This window comes from Lepidochelys kempii, chromosome 2 (assembly GCF_965140285.1).
Source record: "Lepidochelys kempii isolate rLepKem1 chromosome 2, rLepKem1.hap1, whole genome shotgun sequence".
NCBI classification, from domain to species: Eukaryota; Metazoa; Chordata; order Testudines; family Cheloniidae; genus Lepidochelys; species Lepidochelys kempii.
Window position 1 is genome coordinate 229,345,235 of NC_136381.1, and position 27,414 is coordinate 229,372,648.

Below are 27,414 nucleotides of genomic sequence, written 5' to 3' on the forward strand. Positions count from 1 at the left end.
CAGGATTAGGATTCAACACGACCTTGACAAATTGGTCTGAATTCAACAAGATGAAGTGCAATAAGGACAAGTGCAAAATACTTGATTTAGGAAGGAAAAATCAAATGCACAACTAAAAAATGGGAAATAACTTTGCGAGGTGGTGCTACTGCTGAAAAAGATCTGGGGGGTTATAGTGGATCATAAATTGAATGAGAGTCAACAATGGGATGGAGTTGCAAAAAAGGCTAATATCCTTCTGGGGTATATTAACAGGAGTATGTTAACTGTCTCACTTGGCAGTCCTGGACCATGAAGTGTATTTAGCTCATCCATATCTTACACTCATGATCTTAACTACACAAAGTATTCAGAGTATGTGTTTTGTAAATTAGCCAATACATATGCTTGCAGAGTTTAGGGACTCTTTCTACTAACAATTTTTTCTGTATTGATAGAATGCATGGTATCAAAATGTCATTGATAAAACTTTTTACTGAACAGTTTGCGGATTTCATGTATAACATGCAAAATAAATCCATATTTACCATTTAAAATTTTTAAAAAGCTATTTTAATTCAGGAATATAATCTTAGATATGCAGGCACACAAAAATGTTATCCAGGTGTTTGATTAAATGTGACTTCTAATGTTACTCGGAAGGAAGAAATAAAGGCATCTGCCATGTAAGGCATCAATACCAATCTGGTCTCAGTAACAGACACCACTGCGTACACTGCCAATTTACCCAGGGAGGGTTAAGAGCTTCCTGCAGCACTAAAGACTGTTTTCTTTACAATTTTTAAAAAAAGCTCAGGCTTTCAATGTGTTCCCTCATGTGCCCTCACCTGAAAGTGAAACTGCTTAATCAGAAGAGGTCAAAGGTGTTATTCTATACACATGAACGTCCCTATCACCATGAAAGGGGACAACGAAGGGAATGTAAAACTCATTTCCCACCACTTCAAAAGAGTCTGAAATGGATTTCCAAGGGTATTAGTCACTGCACTTGTAAAGGATGAAATTGGATGCTGTATACAGGTTTTTGCTAATGTTTCTGTGGATTTAACAGCTGTCACATGCATTACGGTTTTCATGATCAAACAACAGCCAAAAGACAAATTGATTTCTGTCAGGTTCTTGCTATGCATATAATTGCACTAATGTCCATAGTGTTTCTGCATTTCCATTGGATACATGTTTAGGAGTTTATAACTAGGAGAGGATTTGGGACAGAGCATGGCATAAAGTTTCAGCCCAAACCTACCTTTGTTACGATTTTTAAAAAAGATTTTCCACTGAATTGTATACTGCCATGTTGGGGGTCAAAGCTAGTTTTCTGAGCTTATTCTCTTGCTTCTAGTCCAGAAATGTTTGAGTAATGCAGATATAGCAGGCTTAGCCTCAGAGAGGGCAGTCTCGGAACAAGGAATGTCACCTCACACTATGTCCTACAGCTAACCAAGGAGAAACATTGACCTGCTCAGGAAAAAGTCTACTGCCCTCCTTTGCCAGAAGGAAAGATCAAGAAAAGAAAGGACAAAGTAAGGCAATAGGCTAGATATAAAATATATCAGAACTGTACACAGACATTTGAAAAAGTTCACAGGCACAGTAAGTGGTCATAAGGGCATGTTTACACTGCAAAAAAAAAGACCTGCAGCATAGCCACAGCTGGCCTGAGTCAGCTTACTTCGGCTTGCAGGGCTTGGTCTGTGGTGCTAAAAATTGCAGTGTAGATATTCAGGCTCAGACTGGAGTTTGGACTCAGACACTTGCAACAGGTTGGAGGGTTACTGAGCCTGGGTTCTAGCCCAAGCCCAAATGTTTGCACTGCAATTTTTAGCCCTGCAGCCTGAACTCCATAAGCCCAAGTCTGCTGACCTAGGCTCTGAAACTTGGTGCAACCGCGTTTTTTATTGCGGTGTAGACAGACCCTAAAGATTAACGCTTTTTATTCTGAAAACCAATAAATTCTCACTTCAAATTATTACTCATGGACATTCAGTAATTATATTCCAAAGGCTTTTATTTTTGGAACTATACACTACATTTATGACTTGCAGCTAAGTGGAGTGAAGACATCTTTGATGGAGGTGTCCCATTTCATTTTATAATCAAAAAAAGAAAAATAATCTCGGACAACCTTCTACTGATAGTCAGCACTTTCCAACTGAGACTCATTAGCCAACACTCATTTTCTAAATGAAAAGACAAAGAGAGGTTGTGCCATCAGTTTTCAAAGTAGTCCAGGCAGAGTTAGCGGGTCACACTGTGTTGGTTCTCTTCATTTCCAACTGTTAAATAACTTTAAGAGACTGGTAAAAAGCCTCCTAATAACACTATCATGTAAACAACTGCTGTGGCCATAGGGATCGCAAATAAGAGGGGAGGTGGTGTATGCGATTGGGAATGGAAGGGGTGTCCCCCACACTAGGACAGTTTGAGAACCCATAGTGTATGCATTTTACTTTATATTAAATATAAAGCAAATATTAAATATTTATTAATTATTAAATATTAAAATAATAATATTAAAATATTAAAATATTAAAATATTAAATATTATATTAAATATAAAGCAAATATTAAAAACAGTATTTATTAAAAACAGTATTTTGGAGTACAGTGACATACTTCTAAAATCTCTTGAAAAGAGAGGGAATGTTTGAATAATTCTTACTCTTCTAAAATGTGTTTTTGCTAATTTGAAATAATCTAACGAACACAACCAATCACTATACATATAGCAGCATGAGTACTCTCAGTCTAGATGAAGTTTACAGACTACAGACTTCAAAAGCTTGTTGAAAGACGATGCATGATAAATAGAGAAAAGATTAGCAATGGTTGCTGAGATAGCCTTTTCATTGAAACAGATTAACACAGCTTCTCTTTTCTCCCTCTTATCTTTTCACAAGTACGAGGACATTCATTTAGACCTGCCTATCTCTGAAAGATGGAATGTTGCATTGCTCAAATTTAGAAGGTAAAGATGTGATTGTTACATTGTCTTCTTAAAACTTCCTTGCCTTCCACTCACTTAAAACTAGATTAATATTTACAAGAACTAAGGCCTTATCTATGCTTGGTATACAGTAATCTGCAATCAGTGTTGCTGCATTTGTGCACTGAAATTAGGTAAACTCAACTGGTGCAAGTCATGGCTTTTGTACCTTTTCTTGTGGGGGGGTTTGCAGTGATGCTAGCTGCTGCCCACAGATGGAGGCTAATCTCAAGTATAGAAAAAAAATACTGAAGATTAACCGGATTACAGTGACATCATGTTGGCATAATCTATTGATTGTATATGAATTATACTGATTATCTCATCAATCGTCATCTTCCACATCACCATCACCAGTGATTGACACCCTGGCTTCTCCCAAGGTACACAGACTGGGATACAGCTTTTATAATGTCTTACATTAACATCATTATGCCTAATGAATATTCTGTAGGTGTTTCATCCCCTTTTCTCAATTTTATTTGCTCACCCTACGAATGCTGGAGTGTCCTTCCATCCCATAGGAAACTAATCTGTTTACTTAAAGTTTATTAGCTTATATGTCAATTAGTTACTATGTTATTCTTGTGGTTGGACATCTGCTGATGTTCCTAACTTAAAATATCCCAAGCTGGTATAAACTAGCATCTTGTATTTACCTGTGAGCAGTTTAGTCATTACAGCATCCTATCTTGTGATATGTTATGATCTATGGTTACTCCTGGTTAGCTGCTTACACTAAGGCTTTGGCCTTATGCCTTGATTAGCTTAGCTAAGCTATGTACAGTAGGTCTTGAGGATTGTAAACTCATTGTGTTACTCCTTTAATTTATATGTATGCCTTGCCTAGCTAATACCTATAGGCTACAATGAAACTGAAGCAGGCAACAGTTGAGCTAAAGGATTTTGTAGTCTCCCATGAGATCTTAGCTGCCATTTTAGATTTGCATCTCTGAAGACAGTCATCAAAGTGGCTTTCAAAGACTGAGTTTTCATTTTGCCTTTAAAAAAAAATCATTTTATCCCTATGCACAAGAAAGCTTTTAGGAGTGGAGAAAGCCATTAACAGAGCTAAGGAGAACCACAAAAAAAAAAAAGTATTAAAAACAGAATGCTAAATGAACCCTCAAAGTCAAATTTAAAAAAAATCAGATTTTTCTTTAAAATACCATTTTTCTTAGTCATGCACAGAGAAAAACTGAAATGGTAGTTAGAGTAACGAGATGGAGTTTTGTAAAATATTCAGAAAGACCCACAAGTCCATAGCACTTAAACTGAAAGTACCACACTGATAATCAAGACTCAGACATACCATTGGGGAAAGGACCCTTGCAGAAGAGTGGCTTTGCTTTTCCACTTGTGGGGCACAAATTTGCAGAAACAATTGATTTACATTTGTGTGCTGGGTTTCTATAGATATCAATTTTAAGCTAGAACCATCAATTTTCAGTCAACTGGGATGTCTATTCTTTCAACTTTGAAAAGCAAAATATCTACCCGTCATGTGATGAGTCAGGCCCAATATCTTCTATTGTACCAAACATGGCTGGAACCAACATTGGTTTGACACCTAAAAAAGGATACAGAATGATACAATGATGTTCACGGCCTTCTCTTCTATGTGGTAGGCTAATATACTGTACACAGTGACTTACAAGTAAGAAAGGTATATTTAGCAGTGCATTTGATGTGTTCAGTACTTGCAAGCCATTCTGTGTATTCTACAAAAAAAAGTGAGAATGCTGAAATGTTTGTTTTTATAACTCAACATCTCAGATGTCAGGTATATAGAGGTATTGTATGCTGTTCACCCACTAAAAGAGGGCCACGCCAAATACTTCAAATTACATTGGACTCATTCATAAATCATCTTACCTCATTCTCTGCCAAAAAAACCTCAGTTGTCTTATTAAATTTACATTAAAATTAATTACTAAGACAACTGACTACTTCTGATGTCTTTTGCACAGAATGAGATATGACTTATGAATGAGTCCAATGTAGTAAATCCAAAGATTAATATAAATATTCAATACTGCTTTGCTTACAAATGTGCAGAAACTTCCATTAAAAATTTGGCATCAATGATTTTTATTCAAATATTCCATTTTATATGATGGCTAAATTTTTCATGACAAAGTAGTTTTACATATTTCTTATTACTACAACCTATTGAACTTAAAAATTACACCAAACCATAAAATGAGAACAGAATGTGCCAATTAATCTTTTAGTTCTAGTCAGAGAAGACCATAAATTACATTGTGGCGTTCCATTATTTATTCTCAATGTACTTCAATATCAGATTTGCCCATTTCACAAGTCAGAAGATGTATTTTTAACTGGCTATACTGCTAACTGATCTGAAATTAAACTATGCTCTCCTTCATATATCACCACTAAAAACTCAAATTGAAAATGACTATTTTGTTGCTTTAGAAAATTCAGAACATATTTTTGATTCACACTTGTATAGACCTTGTAATGACAACAGTTAAGTAGAGAATATAATTTGAAGACAGCACCCATACTGAAAAAAAAAAATTGTAATCACTTTTCCAGCCACATTTTAAATAGACTAAAAATGTTTAAGAAACCTCTCAAGCAAATGATTAAATAGTAGGTTACATTTCAGCAAACACTTAATTACATTTTTCCTATAACTTTGGCAAATTTCTGAAGTGCCTCTTAATTATATTTACTTGACTGTTTAGCAGCTCATGGGAAATTATCTTGTTTCATCTATAAAGGGTGTTTTATTTGTTTGTTTATTTTGGAAAGGGCCTTGTGAAATACAAACTGGAGCAAGAGTTTTAATTAGAATTTTTAGAATGAACTTTGTTCCTGTGAAGATCAAATGGGAACAGCTGTGGAAAAAAAATCTGGGCTATTTTGACTCTTGATTTACAAGACTTTCATCTGGGCTTGGAAAGCCTGTGGGAAGATACAGTAAAAGCGATATTCCATCTCTATTCTAGCTAAGTGTGACTGTACTAAGATGTACAGCTTTGGAGAGGGAATCCAAGTTGAAAACCAAAAAGCTTAGTCTTTAAAGGCATCTTGAACTTGCACACATGCATGACAAGTGATTTAATCAAAGTAATACTCTCCCATCCCCCAAAGTAAATGAATGTAATTCATTTCATTTGTAATTAACCACTTCAAGTCATCAAATCAACACAGTCTACTGAGGACTTTTGTGCCAACCAGAGTGATCATAGTTGATGGTATCATAGCAGGGTAGTGAAATCCCCAGATCTGGCTCAATCCATCAAATCAACAAATCTGAGGCAGCCCCACAGGTGGCACCAGGTAGGGACAATGCATGCACCTCTTCAAGCATCAGTGGAGAGTTTGAGAAGTATGTATTGGGGTGTGTTTTGTCCATCCTGGCAACAAAGCTGAAATGCATGCAACACCACTTTTGACCATAATGAGTGACAGGAGGACAGTCAGATCTCTGAGATGACGACATTCTGCACAAAATCAACCCATTTTATGCACTGGATTTGGTGCTGACAGCAGACATGGAACGTTTCTAGCTGCCAAGTCTGCCTGTAAGAGTGTGTCCAGGTTTCTGATGCCTATTAGCAATACAGGAAGCACACAGGTTTGATAGGTCCTAAATTTTGTCTCAATGTGAAGACATGAACTTAGCACAGGAGGCGGTGAGAACTATTTCTCAAAGAATGTCTAATTTGCTGAGGCTGTTTGAACTCTGCTTGCAGAGTAGATAGATGAATTTGTCAATAGTCCATGGTACCTGAACCCATACCTGAGCCAATCTGCACTGGGGTTCTGGTGGCCCAGCAACAAGGTTCTGGACATTGACTTCTGCCATGAGATGTTCAACCTGATAGCGTGGGCAGACTCTGGAGACCCTGGTTGGCAGGGCTGAAATTCTATAACCTCTCCATAAACAGGTTAGTGTCGTTGGCATAATCTTGGTCAGTGAACACTTCTTGTGCAACCTGGATTCGGACACGTGGAGTCGCAAACCCTAATATCTAGCTGATACCTTGACAAAATAATGCTGAGGTGAGAATGCATCCCTGCCACACACCTGAAGTTGTGTAGAAACACAATATACCAATGCAAACTCTTGTGTTGGTACTGGTGTGAAGATGGCATTCCAGATGTGCACAAAGTCGGCTCTGCATGAGACAAAGTGCTAACCTGTAGACTGATTCAAATACCACTTTGATGTTGCTATATGCCACAGGAAGTGTGTGGTTAAATTCTCAGTGCAGCTCAGCAAGAAGCCAAAGGGTAAGGACAGCTTCACTGTCGACTGCTTATCATCAATGAAATCAGATTGCTGTGGATAATATTTGTTAAGGAGCATCTGCATCCTACCAAGCAGAACATGAGCAAAAACCTTTCCAGGAACTGATAACAATGAGATCAGCCTGCAGTTGCTACATTCGGTGCAAGATTTTTCCTTCGTACATGGACACCGTAATGCCGTCTTTCCATTCTGCTGGTATTTTGGCTCATGCCCACAAATTAAAAGCAGCCGATGCAGGCGATGCGCACTGATTCCAAGGCATCTTTGAACAGCTTGTATGGAATATCATCAGGTCCAGTAGCACATCTATTCCATAACTTTTGGATAGCCTACTTCAGGTTATGGAGTATTAGCGTTTGTCCCAAGTCTGCAGCCACACTGTTTGCTAGATCACATAGCTCTGGACAGTTGTGAGCAGGTGTGTGGGTCAGCACACTTTCATAATGTGTTTTCCCTCTGTCCAGGGCCTTGTCCATCAATGAGCAGGGAGAGCCATCTGGTTTTGGGATGGGTATGTCAGAAGGCTATTTATGGCTGCCAGCTATGTGCAACGGCTCTGCAAGCAGGAGGCAGATTGTTGTACTTTAAGCTGTCCTCTGCTTCATCAGCCAGGTAGTTGATGTAGATCTCATGGTCATATGTGGCTGTGGCCCAGAAAATGCCTTTCGATCTTTTACTTTCTTGGACATCATCTTGCTTGCATGCTCCCATCTTCTTTGCTAATATATCAGAGGCCTCTTCAGAAAGCCAAGGTTTCTTGCGCAAGCATCTGCCAATTTTTCCAGCCTTGGCATGTAATATAGCATTATGTAAACCAATTCCAGGTGATCTCCACATCATCTGATAGGGTACTGAGGTTACATCCTCGATGGCCTTGTGTATTTCGCTGCTTCAACAGGATCCTTGGATAGATGCTGGATATTGTACTGTTGGTGGACACCTGGCTTGTGAGGAGTTGGAAAACGCAGTGAGCTGCACAACTAGTCTATGGTCTGAGTTTGCTGGTGCTTCTGTGCCACCAAAAATCTAGGGAGATTTCCCTATGGAGTGGTTTCTGATGAGGATGTGATTAATTTCCTTCATTGTACATCCATTGTTTGAAAACCAAGGCCAGTGATGGTTAAGGTACCTAAACCAGAAACCCGTGATAGACAAGCCCTCATGGGCACACAATGTCAAAAGGTGGATGGTATTGTTATTTGGGGAACCTGAACTGAAGGGAGCTGGCACAGTTTCATACCCATTTAATTTGCAGCCAGTCACAGCACTGAAGTCTCCTAGCACTAGCAGAGTTGACTGGCTTTGCTGCCAGCTGGTGGCAGAATGCATCCTTTTCCGCAGGTAATTGATCTTCTGATTGTATGAAGGCCATAATGACTGATAAGTGTCTATGACGATGTTGGAGACAAGCATAGAGTAAGTGAGGAGAGATGGGGTTGTGTGTGCTTAGAGTGGTCAGACCACCTCTAACAAAGCGCCACACCCTGAATTCAGTGTTGACCGCTGGAGTGGAGAAAGGTTGATCCTTCCACAGTAACTTAATCACTTTGTGACAGATGGTCCTGTGATGTCAGCGATTTTGATCTCGAAATGGGCGAGTTCTTTGACAAGTGCTGCGTTGTATCCAGCGCCATTCAGTGTTAATGTGTTCCATGTGGCAATATGTAACACACCTCTTCAGTCAGGTCTGGACTTCCAGGAAGGTGGATCTTTAAATGTAACAGCTAAAATCCATCTTCAAAAGAAAACAGATGGATAAGAAATCTTTTTGCAAAAAGAAATAATTTGCTTATTCTCCTGAGGGTATATACAGTTACATTTTCATGGTCTACATCAACAGTTTTCAACCAGGGCTCTATGGCTCCCCCCACAGGGCTGACACCCCGAGCCCTGGCAGGACTGAAGCCCCAGCATCCTGAGCTCCCCAGCCCTGTGGAGCCCCAAGGCCCACCTCCCTGGTGGGCCCTGGAGTTTCTACAGCATGTTATGGGGGGCCTCAAAGAAAAAGGTTGAGAATCCCGGTCTACATCACCCAACCATGAACAATGACCGTAGACATTTATACTTAGAGTGTGCACATTGTGATAAGGTTAGTTAGCAACCTTAGAAAACACACATATTCACAACAGCTTTGTTTTTGATTTCTGAAACCAGTTAGAAATGTTTTCACCATGCTGACTTGATTCTCTAACTGCAAATGCCACAAAGATTGTTTAATAAAATATGCAGTACCTGTTCAGTTTAATGACCTCTGTGTTGAAGTTTGTAAATCTTGATTCTTAAGAATGCTAGAGACTGTATTTCCTCTTCATATACCTAGACAGTGATCCCTCATGAAGCCATGTCTACTTCTGATCCAAACAGGGGACCTGTAAAGTTTGCAAGAGGCAGCAAGTGCCCCAGCAGTCTGATCCAATTCAAACTTGGTAGTAATCAGAACTTCTGCTAACAGCTAAACCTCCTCATGATCTTTCTCCAAAACTCCCATGATTCTCTGCCAGTGCTCAACATACTTGTTTGTCACTCAGGCCTAGGATTTCAAGAATCAGCCAATTTTTGTCTCTTCTCTCATATCCACTCAGCATCTTAATCCTAACACTTTCACCAGATCTTTTCCTTCTGTCCCTCTCATCTAGACCCTAGATCCTCCTTTCCAGCCTCCTAGACATCCATATATTACCCACTTCAGCCAATACAAAATGAAACTGTGATAGTCGTTTTTGCCTATGGTTCTGTTCCCATCTTCCTGGTCTATAAATCCTTCCAATGACTCCTTTTTCTACTGCTTCAGGTTCAAGATTCTTTTTCTTACTTTCAAGGCTCTTCATAAATGTGCATAGGGACTTGGATCACACTACTCTTCTGCTTGTGGTTTCAAGAGTCAAAAAACCTTAAGAGCTACTCAAGTTTTCCCAGTCTCATACCAAGGAGTCAAGACCCCAGTACTGCTAAACCCCAGAGTTCAAAAGTCATCCATCAGACCTCCCAAAAAATCATGGGGGTTTTTTTGGTTTGTTTAGGAGATGTTTGGGTTTGGTCTATCTTGATTTAACTCCCGTGTCAACCCCCAGTGTGCATGCAGCAGTAAACGGTGCCAGCTCTGCCAAATTTATAGAATAATGTGATTTTGGTCCCCACTGCAGATGCTCTCACTGGCTGCCTGATGGAGTAAAGCTTCTCCCCGAACTCCAAAATAGTTATGTCTCCTTCTGTGCTCACATCTGCCTATCTTAAAGCTCATCAATTAATCATGCACCCTCCACCCCCACATCAAGTCTGCCCTATGCCACAAAGTGAAACTCTGCTCCTCCTGCAGCTCCAGGGGATCATCACCTTCACCCCCTTAAGCCTAGGGAGCAGCTACAGCAGGGTTCTCATCTCCTTCTCCAAGGAGTATGACAACAGGAATGAATCCTTGAAGCTGAGAACACCCTTATCCTTCATTACCCAACCCACTCCCAATCCAGGGGGTCTTCACCACCTTTTCCCTTTTCCACACCAAGTGTTACAGGGATGAAGGGGGCGGGAAGGGAAGGAGCCCAGAGAAGCAGACTCATTTGTCACAGGAGTGGTGAGGGCAGGAAGGTCTAGAGCCAACCTGGTCCTGCTCCCCCGCACCATAAACTCATCTCAGTCATGGGCAGGGGAAATAGAGGGACTGCTTGCTTCTTGACTGGCTGCTTTCTCCTCAGGAAACAGAAAAGTGGGGGAAGGCAATCAGTTGTTTTACCACTGGCGGGGCTGAAATTCACATGAAAGCTGAAGTGTCTAGTCTCAACATAGGAATGGCTCCAGCAGGGGCCAAAATTACATTATGATGAAATCACAAGGGCTAGCAACAGACCTCATGAGTGAGAATCCTACACATATATTTTTAGAATAAGTATAACACCTACATTTGCTATGGAAGGTCAACAGGGAAAAAAGGGAGGAGGAGTTGCCTCATATAGCAAAGATTTATAAACTTGCACTGAGGTTGAGACAGAAGTGGGAGGCAGATGTGTTGAAAGGGGTAAAAAACAGGAATGATGCCATGGTAGGAGGTCTACTATAGACAACTTAACTAGGAAGAAGAGGTGAATGAGACTTTTTTTAAACAACTAACAAAATCATTCAAAATACAGGACTTGGTGGTGACCGGGGACTTCAATTACCCAGACATCTGTTGGGAAAATAAAACAGCAGGGCACAGATTATCCAACCAGTTCTTGGAATGCACTGGAGACAGCTTTTAATTACAGAAGGTGGAGAAAGCAACTAAAGAAAAGGCTATTCTGGATTTGATCCTGACAAACATGTGGAAACTAGTTAGAATCTGAAGGTGCAAAGCAGTTTCAGTGAAACTGATCATGAAATGATGAGTTCATGATTCTAAGGAACAGTAGGATTGAAAACAGCAGAATTAAGCCAAAGGACTTTAAGAAGGCAGACTTAAGCAAACTGAATGAATTGGTAAGTAAAATCCTGTGGGAAACAAGTCAAAGGAAAAAAGTTTCAAGAGACCTGGCAGTTTTTTAGAGAGATATTATTAGGGGAACCAGAGAAAACTATACCAATGTATAGGAAAGATAGAAGAGAAGTTACTCACCTTGTGCAGAAACTGAGGTTCTTTGAGGTGGTTGACTCCTAAAGTGAAGCACCCACCGGGACATGATGCCCTGCGCTTGTAATCGGAGATTTGTGGTAGAAGTGCCTGATTGGGCCGCGCATGTGTTGTAGCCATCTCGCACTGCACCAAGTGGTTACATAGCAGTGTGCAGCCAACCAACCCCCTGTTCCTTCTCAACCTCAGAGAATTGACCTGAAACTCCAAAGTAGAGGGGAGGAGGTAGGGTGGTGGAGCACCCACAAGGACAACCATCTCGAAGAACCTCAGTTACTGCACAAGGTGAGTAACCTTCTTTTTCAAGTGTCACCTTGGATGCTCCACTTGAGGTGACTGTTGAGCAGTGCCCCTTAGTGGAGGGGAGGGGCTTCGTAGTTGGTCTATTGACTGTGGATAACACCGTAACTCCAAAGTGATCATTTGATGCGGACTGTTTTTCTAACGCACAATGTTTAGTGAAAGTATGGACTGATGCTCAGGTAGCTGCTCTGCAAAGGTCAGTGATAGGTCACAGATGCTGCCAGTGCTCTTGTGGAGCGCATGTGAATTCCTGGTGGAGGTTATAGATTGGTGTTTTGCTAGCACAAATGGATACATCCAGATATCCATTTGGATAGTCTGTTTTGAGATGGTTTGACCCATCGAGCATTCTGTTATGGAAACAAATAGTCTAGGTGATTTTCTAAATGATTTTTTTCCTTTCAAAGTAGAAAACTAATGCTCTATGAACAACGAACATGTGAGTGAGGCCTCCCTCCCGTCCATATGTGGCTTCGGAAAACATACAGGTAAGTAAATAGGTTGATTTAAATGGAAGGGGGAGGCAACCTTGGGTATGAATTTAGGAAGCAATTGCAGGATTACTTTATCTTTAAAGAATGTTGCATAAGGTAAGTGTGCCATTAGGGCACTTAATCTCCCACTCATCTTGAGGACATGATGGCACTGAGGAAGGCCACCTTCATCAATAAATGCAACAATGAACAAGTTGTAACGGGTTCAAATGGTTTTCCCATGAGTCCGCGTAGAACAAGGTTGAGGACCCCCAGGGGTGTAGTGTGGGATAAGTGTTTTCAATGCCTTAAAGGAAGCGTTTAATTGCCAGGTGAGCAAATATAGTGACCCCATCCACCTTGTCATGGAAGGAGGTAATAGCAGCCAAGTGTACTCTGATTGAGCTTGTGGATTGCCCTGATATTTTAAGTCCTAATAAACAGTTGAGGTTCCTCCATAGGAGGGACAACTGTGCTAAGATGTGTTTATCTTGGCACCAGGTACAGAATCGCTTCCATTTATGGATAGATGTCTTTCTTGTGCTTAGTCTCTGACTATTCAATAATATATCTTTTACTTCCTCAGAACAGGCCCTCTTGACCCCAGTCAGCCATGGAGAAACCAGGCCTTGAAGTGGAGTACTCCAAGGCTGGAGTGACAGACAGGTCCTGCATCTTGTGATAAGGTGAGGTACTAAGGGAAGGGTTCAAGGCAGTTTTGGTAGGTATGAGAACCATGTTTGTCTGGGCCATGTGGGCGCAATGAGAATGACCCTAGACTTGTCCTGCCTCATCTTGTGAATGACTCTGCTTAGGAGCGGAGTTGGAGGAAATGGATACATCAGTGGCGCCTCCCATTTTATGAGGAGAGCGTCGCCTAAGTGTCCCAAGCCTGCTCTGGAGCAATATTGTGGGCGTCTGACATTCTGAGCTGTTGCAAATAGATCTATGATGGGGGAATTCCCATAGTATGAATATAGATTTGAAAATTCCAGGATCCATCTTCCATTTTTGGGTTTGTGAAAAATCCCTGCTTAGTAGATCCACTGTTGAATTCTGACATCCCGGCAGATAGGATGCTGATATCTTTATGTTGTTGGTGATGCACCAATTCCAAAGGGGAATTGCCTCCATACATATGGAGTATCATCGTGCTCCCCCTTGGCAGTTTATATAAAATTTGCCTGCTATATTGTCTATGAGGATCTTGATGGCGCTGTTCTTGATTAGAGGGAGAAAGTAGTTGCATGCATTTCGGACTGCCCTTAGCTCCAGTAAGTTTATGTGCAGGTTGGACTACGCTGGGGACCAGCGGCTTTGGATCGTATCGTTGAGCCCAAAAGAAAGCTATCTCCTACTGAAAAATCTGCTCCAGTACAACTTTTTTGTAGCCTTTCTATGAGTAGGCTCCTTGACAGCTGTTGTTGGAGGAGAGCCCATGTCAGAGGCTGCTGCTGCTGACAACTGTTGACCAGGGGGTGGCCTGGACTTGGGGTTGGAAGCTGGCCTGAGAGATTTCTCCATCTCTGGTTGAAGATCCCTGGTTTTTCTTGTCCTGGCTGTCAGCTTTCTGCAGTGTGGGCACTTTTGAGTAAAGTGTGTCTCGCTGAGGCAGCAGACACACTGAGCATGGCTGTCAGAAACTGGTATGGAGAGTCTGCAAGTCAGGCATGCCTGAGAGTGTTGGTTTCTTAGAGGAAAAAACAGGGGTAAACCCTGTTTGAGGCTAAAGCTGTATGCCTGCCAGAGAAACAGGGGAGGTAGAAGGAAAAAAATATATATATTTTTTATTAAATTAAACAAATTAGAGTAGGGCAAGTGGATAGGGAAGCTAACTACAACTAAGCTAACACTATCACTATGAATTATCTACTATAAAAATTATCTGAAGTAAGAGAGGGTGCTGCTGATCGCTCTGACTCAAGCCAAAAGGTGGTAGAGAAGGAACTGGGGGACGGTTAGTTGTGCACTGCTATGTAACCACTTGGTGCAGCACAAGACAGTTACGGCGTGTGCGTGGCCCAACTGGGCACGGCTACCACAAATCTCTGATTACAAGCACAGGGTGTCAAGACACCTAAAGTGGAACACCCACAGGGACACTCCTGAAAGGAGAAAGTATGGTAACAGGCCACCCTGGCTTAACCAAGAGATTTTCAATCACCTGAAACTCGAAAAAAGTGTCATACAAGAAGTGAAAATTAGGCCAAATGACAAAGGATGAATATAAAAAACACCATAAGCATACAGGGACAAAATCAGAAAGGCCAAGGCACAAAATGAGATTAAAATAGCTAGGGACATAATGGCTAACAAGAAAGCATTTTACAAATACAAGGGAAGCAAGAGGAAGACAAGGGACATGGTAAGCCCATTACTCAATGAGGAAGAAAAAACAGAAAACGCAGCAATGCCCAAAGTGTTAAATGCCTTTGGTTGCAGTTTTCACCAGAAAAGTTAGCAGTGATCAGACAACTAACAGAAGAACAGTGTAAAATGGGTAGAATCTGAAGCTCAAATAGGAAAACAACATGTTAAGAATTACTCAGACAAGTTAGATGTCTTCAAGTCAGCAGGGCCTGAAGGAACTGACTGAAGAGATCTCTGAGCCATTAGCAATCATCTTTGAGAACTTGTGGAGGATGGGAGAGATACCTGAGGAAAGGTACTGGAAAAGGGCAAATATAGTATCTATAAGAAGGGAAATAAGGACAACCGAGGGAATTATAGACCAGCTAGCTTAACTTCAGTACCCAGGAAGATAATGGAGCAAATAATCAAAAGATCAATTTGCAAGCACCTAGAAGACAATAAGGTGATAGGCAACAGTCAACATGGATTTGTCAAGACGAATCATGTGAAACCAACAGACTCTTCTTTGACAGGGAAACAAGCCTTGTGGATAGGGGAAGGAGCAGAGGTCATATATCTCGACTTTAGTAAGGCTTTGGATACTTTTTCACATGGCCTTCTCATAAACTAGAGAAATATAGCAGACAAACCTACTATAAGTTGGGTGTACAACTGCCTGGAAAGCCACACTCAAAGTAGTTATCAATGGCTCATAATTGAGCTGGAAGGGTATAGTGAGTGAGATCCAACAGGTATCTATCCTGAGTTTGGTTCTATTCAATATCTTCATAAATTATTTGGATAATGGCCTGGAGAGTACACTTCAAGTCAGTGTGAGATACCAAACTGGGAGAAGATGCAAGCACTCTGGAGGCCAGGATTAAAATTCAAAATGATCTTGACAAACTGGAGAAATGGTCTGAATTACACAAGATAAAATTCAGTAAGGAGAAATGCAAAGTATTACACTTAGGAAAGAATAATCAATGCACCAATACAAAATGGGAAAGGACTACTTTGGAGGGAGTACTGCAGAACAGGCTTTACAGAAGAGTGTTACAGCAGATCACAAACTAAATATGGGTCAACGATGTAATACTGTTACATTCCAGAATGATGTTTTCTTTTTTGTATTAGCAGGAGTGTTTGAGCAAGACACCAGAAGTAATTCTTCCATTCTACTCAGCTCTGATAACGCCCTCAGCTAGAGTACTATGTCCGGTTCTGGGCACCACACTTCAGGAAAGATGCGAAAATTGGAGAAAATCCAGAGAAGAGCAACAAAAATGATTAAAGGTCTAGAAACTATGAGGGAAGATTGAAAAATTGGGTTTGGAGACGAGAAAATGGGGGCAGGACAAGTAGTCATGGGCTTAAATTGCTGCATGGGAGATTTAGATTAGACATTAGGAAAAACTTCTTAACTACAAGGGTAGTTAAGCACTGAAACATTACCTAGAGAGGTTGTAGAATCTCTATCATTGGAGGTTTTTAAGAACAGGTTAGACCAGTGGTTCCCAAACTTGTTCCATCGCTTGTGCAGGGAAAGCCCCGGCGGGCTGGGCCAGACCAGTTTGTTTACCTGCCGTATCCGCAGGTTCGGCCAAACATGGCTCCCAGTGGCCACGGTTTGCTGCTCTAGGCCAATGGGAGCTGCTGGAAGCAGCGCGGGCCGAGGGACCTACTGGCCGCCACTTCCAGCAGCTCCCATTGACCTGGGGCAGCGAACCACGGCCACTAGGAGCAGCGATCGGCCGAACCTGCGGACACGGCAGGTAAACAAACCGGCCCGGCCCGCCAGGGGCTTTCCCAGCGCAAGCGGCGGAACAAGTTTGGGAACCACCGGGTTAGACAAACACCTTTCAGGGATGGTCTAGATCAGTGGTTCTCAAACTGTGGGTTGCAACCCCATTTTAATGGGGTTGCCAGGGCTAGTTTAGACTTCCAGGGGCTCGGGGCCAAAGCCGGAGCCCCACTGCCCAGGGCCATGGGGCTCAGGTTACAGGGCCCCTGGCTGAAGATTTTGGGCTTTGGCTTTGACGCCTTCTCCACCTGGGACAGTGGGTCTCAGGCTTTGGCTCTGTCTCGCCCCCACCCGGGGCAGTGGGACTCAGGGTGGGCTCAGGCTTCAGTCCTCCCTCCTGGGGTCATGTAATAATTTTTTGTTGTCAGAAGGGGGTCGCAGTGAAATGAAGTTTGAGAACCCCTGGTCTAGATAATACTTAGTTCTGCCTCAGTGCAGGGGACTGGAGTAGATGACCTACTGAGGTCCCTTCCAGTCCTGTTTTTATTATTCTAATTTAGGAAAATTTATGGCATTTTAACAGAAGTAGTACTTTTCTGAATGCCCAACAACATGAGACTCCTCATACAAGCAAAGAGTCCCTGTTTCTACGCTCACAAAAATCACTTGTGTAATGACAAGTGAGGGTCAAATAGGGAGCAGATAAAGAGGGAGACCAAAGGCAAAATGGCAAAAAGATCATTTAACTGGTTAGAATGGCATTTCTACATATCTTGATAAACCAGCTTCTTATTTATTGACAAGTTAGCTATTCTGCCCTTCATTTCATGCAGGCTTCATATCACAATTGAGTTTTTAGGAGGATTTGAACACAAAGATTGAACAGAGAGCAGGCAGAAGTCTCCCGGAAACTATAATACAGAGACCATTTTTAATAGCTAAAGAATTCCGCACTTAAACTTTGCCCTTTGTTTCAGAATTACGATCTAAAAGAAGACTTCACTGTAAAATGTTGAATTAGGAATGGGCAAAACTGCAAAAAAGCTTTCCACAAATTAAAAGCCATTTCCTAAAATCAAAGATTCACTTATGCAGAAAGCATTTTTTCAGAGAAGGAGGTAAAAAGTTAAACTTACAAGGGACAATGTCTCCACCACAACTATGGAAACACAACGTGTCAAGAGAAAATTCAACATACGATTTACGAGTTCATTAGGAACGGTTAACTCAAATGTTTTATACTTTAAGTGTAATGGTTTGTAGTTAAAACTTAAATCCTAAAAGTTAAAGTGTTTCCTGATGTACTAATTCTAAACATTTAGTATGTATCCTTGAGCTTACAGTACAGATTTCTGTAGCTCATATGGTTTAAAAATGGGTAAAAGCATTCTCAAACAGATGGAGTTGCAAAAAGACCCCATACATTTTATTCAAACAAACAATCCTTCCCACAACAGCAGCAATTTAAGATCTCAGACGTAACATCTATAGTACTGAAAAGCCTAAAATATATTAGTAGCTGAAACAACCTCTTTTTTTAAAATGCAAGCTTAAGCTTAAAGACACTTTAAAGATATCACTGAAACTGTTAAACTTATTTTAAATGTTCAATGATTCAGTTTTTGTATTAAAGGCAGCTGAAAATCACACTGTAGCAAGATCTGAACTTGTATGGTATTTATCTGCCTGGAGTTGTATAACAAAAAACAAAGCGATCATACCTTGGCAAAAAAGACCGTGAGATGTGTTTCACTGCCAAGTATCCAAATAGGGAACTTTGGAGATTTCAAGTAGGAGCCAACCTAGAAGAGATGCAGTAAAAACAAATAAACTAGCTTACAGCTATAGTGAAGCCCCAATACCCTCCCCCACCCCCAAAATTTGTAATATTAAAAATTAATATTCAGTCACAATTTGAAGGTAGTATTTAAAAACTTTACTAAATCTGTTTTTGATTACCATATCCCCTATTTAATAATTGGTGATCTGCGATTTAGCCATGTAAATCCAACCATCAGCGGAAACTAAATGGCACTAGGCCCAATACTGTGAAGTGCCAAGTGCCTTCAATCACCACCAAAGTCAAGAGCTGGTGGTATACTGTAACTCTGAGGCCTAAGTCACTGTTTATGCTTGTAGGAAAAAGAGGGAGGAGGGATTTGGGGGTTAAAGCAACTGAATAGAGCGCCTTACAACATGAATGCTGTTTATTTATATTGAAAAGATCCTATTTAGCAGGACTATTTTTTTTATTTATTTTTTTTAAAAAAGCTACAATTACCAACTTGTTTGGAAAAAGGTGGATTAAATGACAAGAAAGGGTTAGGTGTTTAATTTGATTAATGCAAAAGTAGTTTGTTTGTAGACATCATAAGTCTACATTTTAGGTGGCATATTTAATAAGTTTTTAAACCTTGTCCCCTGAAAGAATGTGTCACATATCACATAATTTGGCCCAATTTAATAGATGTGGCAGTTTCACCTCCAGAGATTGTACTGCTCAAACACCCTACTCCAAACTGTCCAGGAAAAAGTAGTATCGGATACTCAGGATGTTAAAACTCCTCTGTGTAATTTGGAAAACAATATAGCTGCTACTGGCACATCGGGAGATTTCAATAAGGGAAAGTGTCAGTCGGAGAAGGCAGCAATATCTCATCTTACAATCTTCGAGCCTAATCCTTCACATGTTCATGCAAGTAACTGTACTCTTGTGTTTGTTTGTATATTCAGGCCCTTAAGGTAGAAGTCCATTTGGTTTATGCACTGGGCTATGGATCCTGTGATTATAAATTCATTTATGTTACCTGACAAAAAACAAAACAGATCAATCAGGTGCATTTCTTCATCCTCATTAAGCCAACCTAACATAACGGTCCCTCACTTCAGAAGTGAAAGCTCTCCGTACAAAGCCAAGGGGGTATTAATGAGTTTAAGGCATCATACCACCACATGCAATATGTGGGGTGCAGTTATGCTTACCTTAGTCTACCACTGCATCTTTTTAATCTATTTTTATTTGAGTGATTAAACTTTGAAGAGACGTTCATGGTTTGTAGTCAATATTCTTTTAAATATATGCAAATTCTACATAATCCTCTATACAGCATTAATCAAAACAAAAGGATTCAATGTAGTATGAAAACACGCCAGCCTTTGACAAATGTTACCATAATAAGAGTGCATGCTAAATAGACAGAAAACATTAACAAAGCATCCAAAATATTACAAGTGTAGTGAAAAGCATACTAATGCCCCTTAAATAAAATCTTAGTGTTGAAGACTTCTATTCTGCATCACCACATATCAAAACAGCCAGAGTTTGCATTTAAGTAGATTTTGATATACGCAGTGACGCAAACATGAAGTAAGTATCCAGCCCTTTGATGTCAATATTTTGGCATAAAGACATAGTAAGTAAATATCCAAGTAATTAAAAAAAAAAATCTAGAAGTCACAGCATAGACTGGAACAAGAAATTTACCATACACAAAGTCATAAGTCACCTTGGATTTAACTTTAAATATAAAACAGTGCCAGCTTCTACTTAAATTAAATTTGCTGCAAAGCAAATTTCTAAAAAAGCAAATCTAAGAGCTTTCTACCAATGCACGAATAATGAACCACTCCAGTGTAGCTTTAAAATAAATCACTACTAAAAATGCTACACCTGACAAAGTTACACATTTTAGCTATTACATTTTTGTCTTTACTTTCCATATGACTGAAGGTATGGATTTTTTTTAATTTAACAAATGGGGTAGCTAGTATCTACTTTTTTATTTTTTTAATTCTGGTACAAACTAAAGCATTCAAGACTTCATAAAATGCATGGTATTTTTGAGCAAGGTTGGAATCTCACATTTAAACATTCTTTTGGCTGAGAAAAGGGCAAAACATACATAAATTAGTTATTCTATTAATGGAGAATAAACTATTCATTCTTAATGTTTACTCATCACAAGACATGTATTTAACGCTCTCTTTATTGTTAGACATGTATTTTATTACAGACTTTTAGCCTTGGTTTCATTTTGAGGCTAGAAATACTACAAACCTAATAACTCTTAGACTGTACTCTTCAACAGTTTAGGATGAAGTGCCTACATGCAATATTTTCAGAAGAGGATGATGCCTTAGTGGAATACTGCTAAGGAGCAACTCGCACGAGAAATATCATTTTAAAAATTATGGGGGAAAAAGGCAGCTTACCTTACAGTATCTTAGAGATTCCATTAATGTCAAAAAACCTACAGTTGCCTGCTTACGTATACCAAGTAATTCTGTTTAAAAACAAAAACATTTTATTGGATAAATTTTCTATTTTTTCAAAAATGATGTGGCATAAGATACCTTATTTTACAAAGACATACAACTTAAACAAGCGTTGAAAAAGCAATGAGGTCAGGTCAACTGGAAGCTTTAAAAAAAAAAAAAAATTCCAGGATGACTTTAGCCAAATTCCAAATTGTTTATTCCATAAATGAATACAAGTAAAATGAATAATTCATTTTACTAGAAGTCTGCTATTGACAGTCCTTTTAAAAAAATGTTTAGATTTACAACGCTAAAGCAAATTCTTGTGAAGTATTCTAGTATGCTTTAGAAAAAGAAAAAAAAACCCTACATCCTGAAACTGCCATTTTAGAAAATGAAACGAGCAAAACTTTCCATACTTTTCTTTAATCATATTGACACTGTGGACAATGCAAAATCAACTGGTTTTGAAATGTTTTATTAATAAATGTCTATTTCTCATCATTTCATTTTTCTCTGGAGAACTTCACTGCGAGCAACCACCAGTACCAGCACTCAAGTATCAGCACTACTTCAGCTGATTAGTACCATTTTTAAAGAAAGCCTCACAATAAGAATGAAAAATACTTTGAAGCCGATGAATCTTTGAAAAGTATAATCTACGTAGAACTAAAACTTGGACTTCAGCATCTTTAGAAATGTAGTTCAACTCTGAAAAGGACTAAAAATGGCTCTGGACTCCCATGTTTATTGTCTCAATGAACCACACTACATGTGCAAAATTTACAAATAGGAAACTATTTGCCTGAGTTGGACATTCTCTTGGATCTGAAAGTCAAGCGGAGTTCTTTTCTACTCACTAACTACCAGTTATAAATATTCTGCAGCCAAAAATACAGCATCCTTAGGTTTACACAGGTCTATCTGATTAAAATTTAGTAGACAAATTTATTGATCAAAAGGAGTAGAATCCAGCTTTCACTCTAAAATGAACAAAAGCAATAAACATTTGTGACACTAAAGCAAGCATACGTCTGAACATACAGTGAGCAGATCTCTTTGGTAAAGTCTTTAAGGTAACATCTACACAGAAAACAAACAGCCGCAGCTGAACTGATTCAGCTGGCTTGGGCTCGGGAGGCTCAGGCTGCAAGGCTCTAAAATTGTGGTGTATGCATTTGGGGTCAGGTTGGAGCCTAAACTCTGGAACCCTGCAAGGGGAGAGGGTCTCAAAGCCCAGGCTCCCGTCTAGCCCATACATCTGCACTACAATTTTACAGCCCCACAAGGCTGAGTCAGCGGCCAGTTTTTAACTGCTGTGTAGACATTTATCCAAAGTCACTTTTCAGAGAATTACACTGAAGCTACTTTGATTTTGGGAAACTGTAGCTCTTAAATATATATTTGTTAGTAATAGTAACTCATGATTACAAACTGATGCATTTACCTACGGGCCAAGTTCTGGGATAACACTGGGAAATATTCTGAATGAAAAAAAAGTTCATTTTCTCTCTCATGTTTCAATTAGACTCAATCCTGCATTTTGTGACAGCACTGTATGCTCTCTTATTTACTTGGGACAGCATGTGCAATGCATTTTCAAGAACTTGAATTCAACACCTGTGCAGTAAATTTACTACAGGAATTGCATGAAAGAAGTTAGTTTTTCCATGCATTTCCTTTATCTATCCATTCCAATAAGTCAAAAAGAAGATATTGGGTAAGTTTGGCATGATGTGTGTTTCATTTATATAATCTGGTTATTATGCATGATCTCCCTTTCCCAATGTTGCCCACAGACAGACTTCTTTGCTCCGAGCTGCCCAAGAAATGTATTCTGAAGATTCTACACCTTGTAGAATCAAAAGCTCATCACTAAAGGATCTTCCTGATTAACCTTTATTTTGGAGGTACCTTTGGACCACAGGCTGTTAAAATTCTTTCCAGGCTGTCATTCAGCCAGACAGGAAAGAAGTTGCTCATGCATTGGTACATTTTGGAGTTCAGACAACATACTTCTTCACTTACAGCCTCATTGCTATATATGGCAATATACTGAGCAGAATCACACTTTCCTTGGGAAGAAGGTAAAGTGGCAAGTCCAATTCACAATCTAATAGAAGGTGTGTAGCCTCTGTTTAGAGCTAGAGCGCTTCCATCAAGTAATTTTAGCTTAATTAGACCTTAAAACAAACAGAGGTGAATATCTAGCCTATCAAAAGGTCATATCAATATAGTAATCCCAGTTAATACCATGTATCAAATTCCCTTTGTGAAAAAAAATCTAATTTACACTGAGATCAGTCTTAAAACAGTCCATCAGATGAGGGCTTTTTCAAATGCAATATAGTATAGTATCTTGCTTCTCTACTAGTGAGTGATTAAGGGTAACTACATTTTTCAGGCAGAGATTCTTTCCCTTCCAGCTTCAATATAGTATCTAAAGAAGCTGATTTTATAAAGTGAATGTCTGAAACCAGCATTGAGTGAAAGGTCCAGTGCAGGACAGAGAACTGCCTATTATTTTGAGACATTATGTCAGACAGGAAACAGAAGAGATCCTGTGATAGTTGAGGGCTTTCTCATAACCTGCTATGCTGTCTGGGGCTTCTTGTCAGAAAATTAGTCCTTTTCTAAAAGAATTTTTGCAATTACTTTATTGGGTAACTAGTTTTTAGTGCCTTTATATAAGAGCACTTTTTTCTGGCCTTTACTGTATTATACCTAGTGATACTACTTCAAGCTTAATGTAACTTAAATGCCACCTTGTGTTGATATGAAATAATGCAGAAATTCTGACATTACACAGATTGTTTTTGACAAGGCACAAAATTGTATATATGAATAAAATGTATTCTCTGTTTAGAGCTGTTTCATTCAGATGAAAAAGAAGGTTACCCACCTTGTGCGCTAACTGAGGTTCTTCAAGATGTGTCCCCTTGTGGGTGCTCCACTTTAGGTGTTGGTGCGTCCTGGCACTGCTGATTGGAGACTTTTGGTAGCAGTGCCTGGTCGGGACGTGCATGCGCAGTAGCCGCCTTGTGGTACCATTGGCGCTCATGCATCCCGACCCCCTCAATTCCTTCTCTATCACGAAGCTCATATAGCGAATGCCATAGAGGGGAGGAGGGTGGATAGTGGAGCACTCACAGGAACACACATCTTGAAGAATCTCAGTTACTGCACAAGGTGAGTAAGCTTCTCTTCTTAGAGTGCTGTCCCTGTGGGTGCTCCACTTTAGGTGACTGTAGAACAGTACCCAGTTATGGAAAGTTGGGTTCCGGAGTACGTTGCACAGTTGATGATAATACCATAAGGCTGAGTATTGCATCATTCTCAGAGCTTTTTGTTATTGCACAGTTGTTTGTGAACATGTATATTGAAGCCCAAGTGGCAGCCTGGCATATTTCTTTGATTGGGACATTATGTAGAAAAGCAGACGAAGTAGAAACTGCTCTTGTTGAATGGGCTCTGATCCCCTGTTGGGTGTTCTATCTTTTGTTGCTGATAACACAGGTGGATGTAAGTCAAAATCCATTTTGATAGTCTGTTTCGAAATGGCAATGCCTTTCGTTCATCCAGTTGTGGTGGCGATGAAGAGTCTCAGTGACTTACGGAAAGGTTTTGTTCTCTCTAGGTAGAATGCTAGTGTCTTCTAACATCTAGTGTGTGGAGAACAGATTCCTGGGTAGACCCATGTGGCTTTAGGCAGAACGCAGAGAGATGTGTAAGTTGACTGATATGGAATGACGAGGGTACCTTTGGTACTAATTTAGGGTGTGGTTGCATAGTCACTTTAAAGACAAAGAATATAGTGTAAGGCAGATGGGCCATGAGGGTCCCGATCACACCCACTCTATGTGCTGAGGTGATCGTAATTAGGAATGCTACCTTCATTGATAGGTGTAGTAGTGAACAGGTAGCAAGGGGTTAGAAGGTGGCTCTGGTTAGTCCTCTGAGGACTGAGTCTAGATCCCATGCTGTTGTAGGGTTGCAGACTTCAGGGTACATGTTCTGAATTCCTGCAAGAAAGCGCTTTGTAATTGGATGCATGAAGGCTGTGGAAACAGTCATTCTTATGGCAGAAGGTGGTTATGGCTGCGAGGTGTACCTTGAGTGAACTAATGGACAGCCCTGAGTGTTTCAAGTATAGCAAGTACTCCAGGATCTCATGGATTGGTGTTGTAAGTGCAGGTATGTGTTTGTCATGACACCACCAAGTGAACCTCTTCCATTTATGCAGGTAAGTAGTGCGTGTGGTGATTTTCCTGCTGTTTAGGAATACATTTTTAACCTCTTCTGAACAGGCTAGTTTGTTGCATTGGAGCCATCAAAGAGCTAGGCCATCAGGTGGAGTTTTGGTAGATTCAGATGAAAGATTAGACCCTCGTCCTGAGACAGGAGATCCCGTTGAATGGGAAAATTGTACGGTGGGCACCATGTTAGGTGGTTCAGGTGTGGGAACCATGTTGGGGCAATCAGTATGATCCTGGCTCCATTGGTCTGTATCTTGGGTATTACTTTGGATAATAGCTGGATTGGTGGGAATGCATACAGAAGGGAAGCATTCCATTGGATGAGGAAGGCATCTTCTAGAGAGTGTGTGGTCCTAGTCCTGCTCGTGAGCAAAAGCTTCGGCATTTGCCGTTTGTGTTGTTGCAAACAGGTCTATGACTGGTAGTCCCCACTGTGGGACACGTGGAATGTGTGTTGTGCTACTTTGTTGTTCAGCTCCCATTCGTATTCCTGGGAAAACAGTCTGCTCAATGTGTCTGCCATCGTGTTCTGTTGTTCTGGGAGGCAAGACACAGCAATAGTAATATTGTGGGTAAGGCACTAGTTCCATAGTTTCATGGCTTCTGTGCATAGGGAATGAGAATGCGCTCCTCCCAGTCTGCTTATGTAGAACATAAAAGGCTATGTTGTCTGTTATTATTCTTACCAATTTGTTTCTCATCATCGGTAGGAAATGTTTGCATACATTTTGAACTGCTCGTAGTTCAAGTAGACTGATGTGTAATATTGACTCGGGAGACCATTTCCCTTGGATTTTGTGGGGGTTGTAGTGTGCACCCCATCCTATCAGTGAGGACTCTGTGGTGATTAGGATGGATGCAGGGACTTGTTGGACAATTGCTCAGGATTGTCCACCCTTGTAGGGACTGTGTGACTTTCAGGGGTAGCGATAGGATTTTGTTTAGGTTATATCTGCCTGGTATGTATACCATGCTTAGCCACCCCTGGAGAGATACATGACTACACATGCGCTGTCTGACTACAAAAGTAGAGGCAACCATGTGTCATAATAGTTGCAGGCAGATGTGTGCAGAGATCGTCTAACTGCTTGTGATCATAGATATGAGACGGGTCATTGTGTAAAATCTGGACGTTGGTAGGGAAGCTTTTTCTTGTATTGAGTATGTAAGCTCCAATGAATTCTAGAAGTTGCACCGGAAGTAGCGTCAATTTCTTCTCATTTATCTGTAGGCCAAGAGTATGGAAGAGCATTATAGTTCTCTGTGTAAAGTTAGTTGCTTCTGTTCGAGTGCAACCCTTTAACAGGCAGTCATCCAAGCATGGGAATATCACAATTCCCTGTCTGCATAAGTATACTGCTACTACTGCCAGGGTCAAATGGGAGATCCTTTACTTCGGTTTGCAGTTCCCATGGGATTCCTGAGGCTTGTAGCCAGGAGGCTCTCCTCATGACTATGGCAGTAGCTGTTGTATGGGTTGCTGTGTGTGCTGTATCAAGGGAAGCTTGTAGTGCTGTTCGGGCTGCTAGTTGTCCCTCTGTCAAGAGGGCTTGGAACTGCTTCTTTCTTTTCCTCCGGAATATTTGGTAGGAACTCGTTGAGTTTCTGGCAGCTGACGTGGTTGTACTTCACCAATAGGGTGGTACAGTTTGCCGTGCAGAGTCTTACAGACGAGTATACTTTTTGGCCAAAAAGATCTAATCTCTTGGCGTCTTTGTCTTGAGGTGTGTTCTTAAATTTATCCCCCTGATTTATGGCGTCCACCACCAATTAATTTGGTTGTGGGTAGGAGAATAAAAAGTCCATGCCTTTGTTGAGGACATAATATTTTCTGTCAGTTATTTTGTTCATAGGTGGTATGGTGGCTGGCGTTTGCCATATCGTTTCCGCGGGTTCCATCAATGCGTCATTCACCAGTACTGCTATTTTTGTTGTGAATGCTGGATGTAGAATCTTTAATAGTTGGTGTTGATTTTCAGTTACCTCTTCGTGTGTGATGTTTTGGGTCTGTGCCACCCTTCTAAACAATTCTTGGAATTGTTTTGAGTCATCTGCTACTGTGGGTGGGGGGAAGGGAGGGAGCAGGGGAAAGAGACTCATCTAGTGATGAAGAGGAGTTATGTTCTGATGAGAGGTCCTGTGTGGTGTCTTC

General features: G+C 40.5%; 1 protein-coding gene across 1 annotated transcript in view; it reads right to left on the reverse strand.

Moving 5' to 3' along the window:
* The window catches only part of MINDY3 (MINDY lysine 48 deubiquitinase 3), a 100,140-nt gene that overhangs the window by 42,134 nt on the left and 30,592 nt on the right, over positions 1-27,414 (reverse strand). The window contains exons 9-10 of the mRNA XM_073334111.1: positions 20,962-21,032; positions 18,471-18,551 (exon numbers count right to left, since the gene is read on the reverse strand). Coding sequence (XP_073190212.1) covers positions 18,471-18,551; positions 20,962-21,032 — 152 coding nt within the window. The remainder of the gene's footprint in view (positions 1-18,470; positions 18,552-20,961; positions 21,033-27,414) is intronic.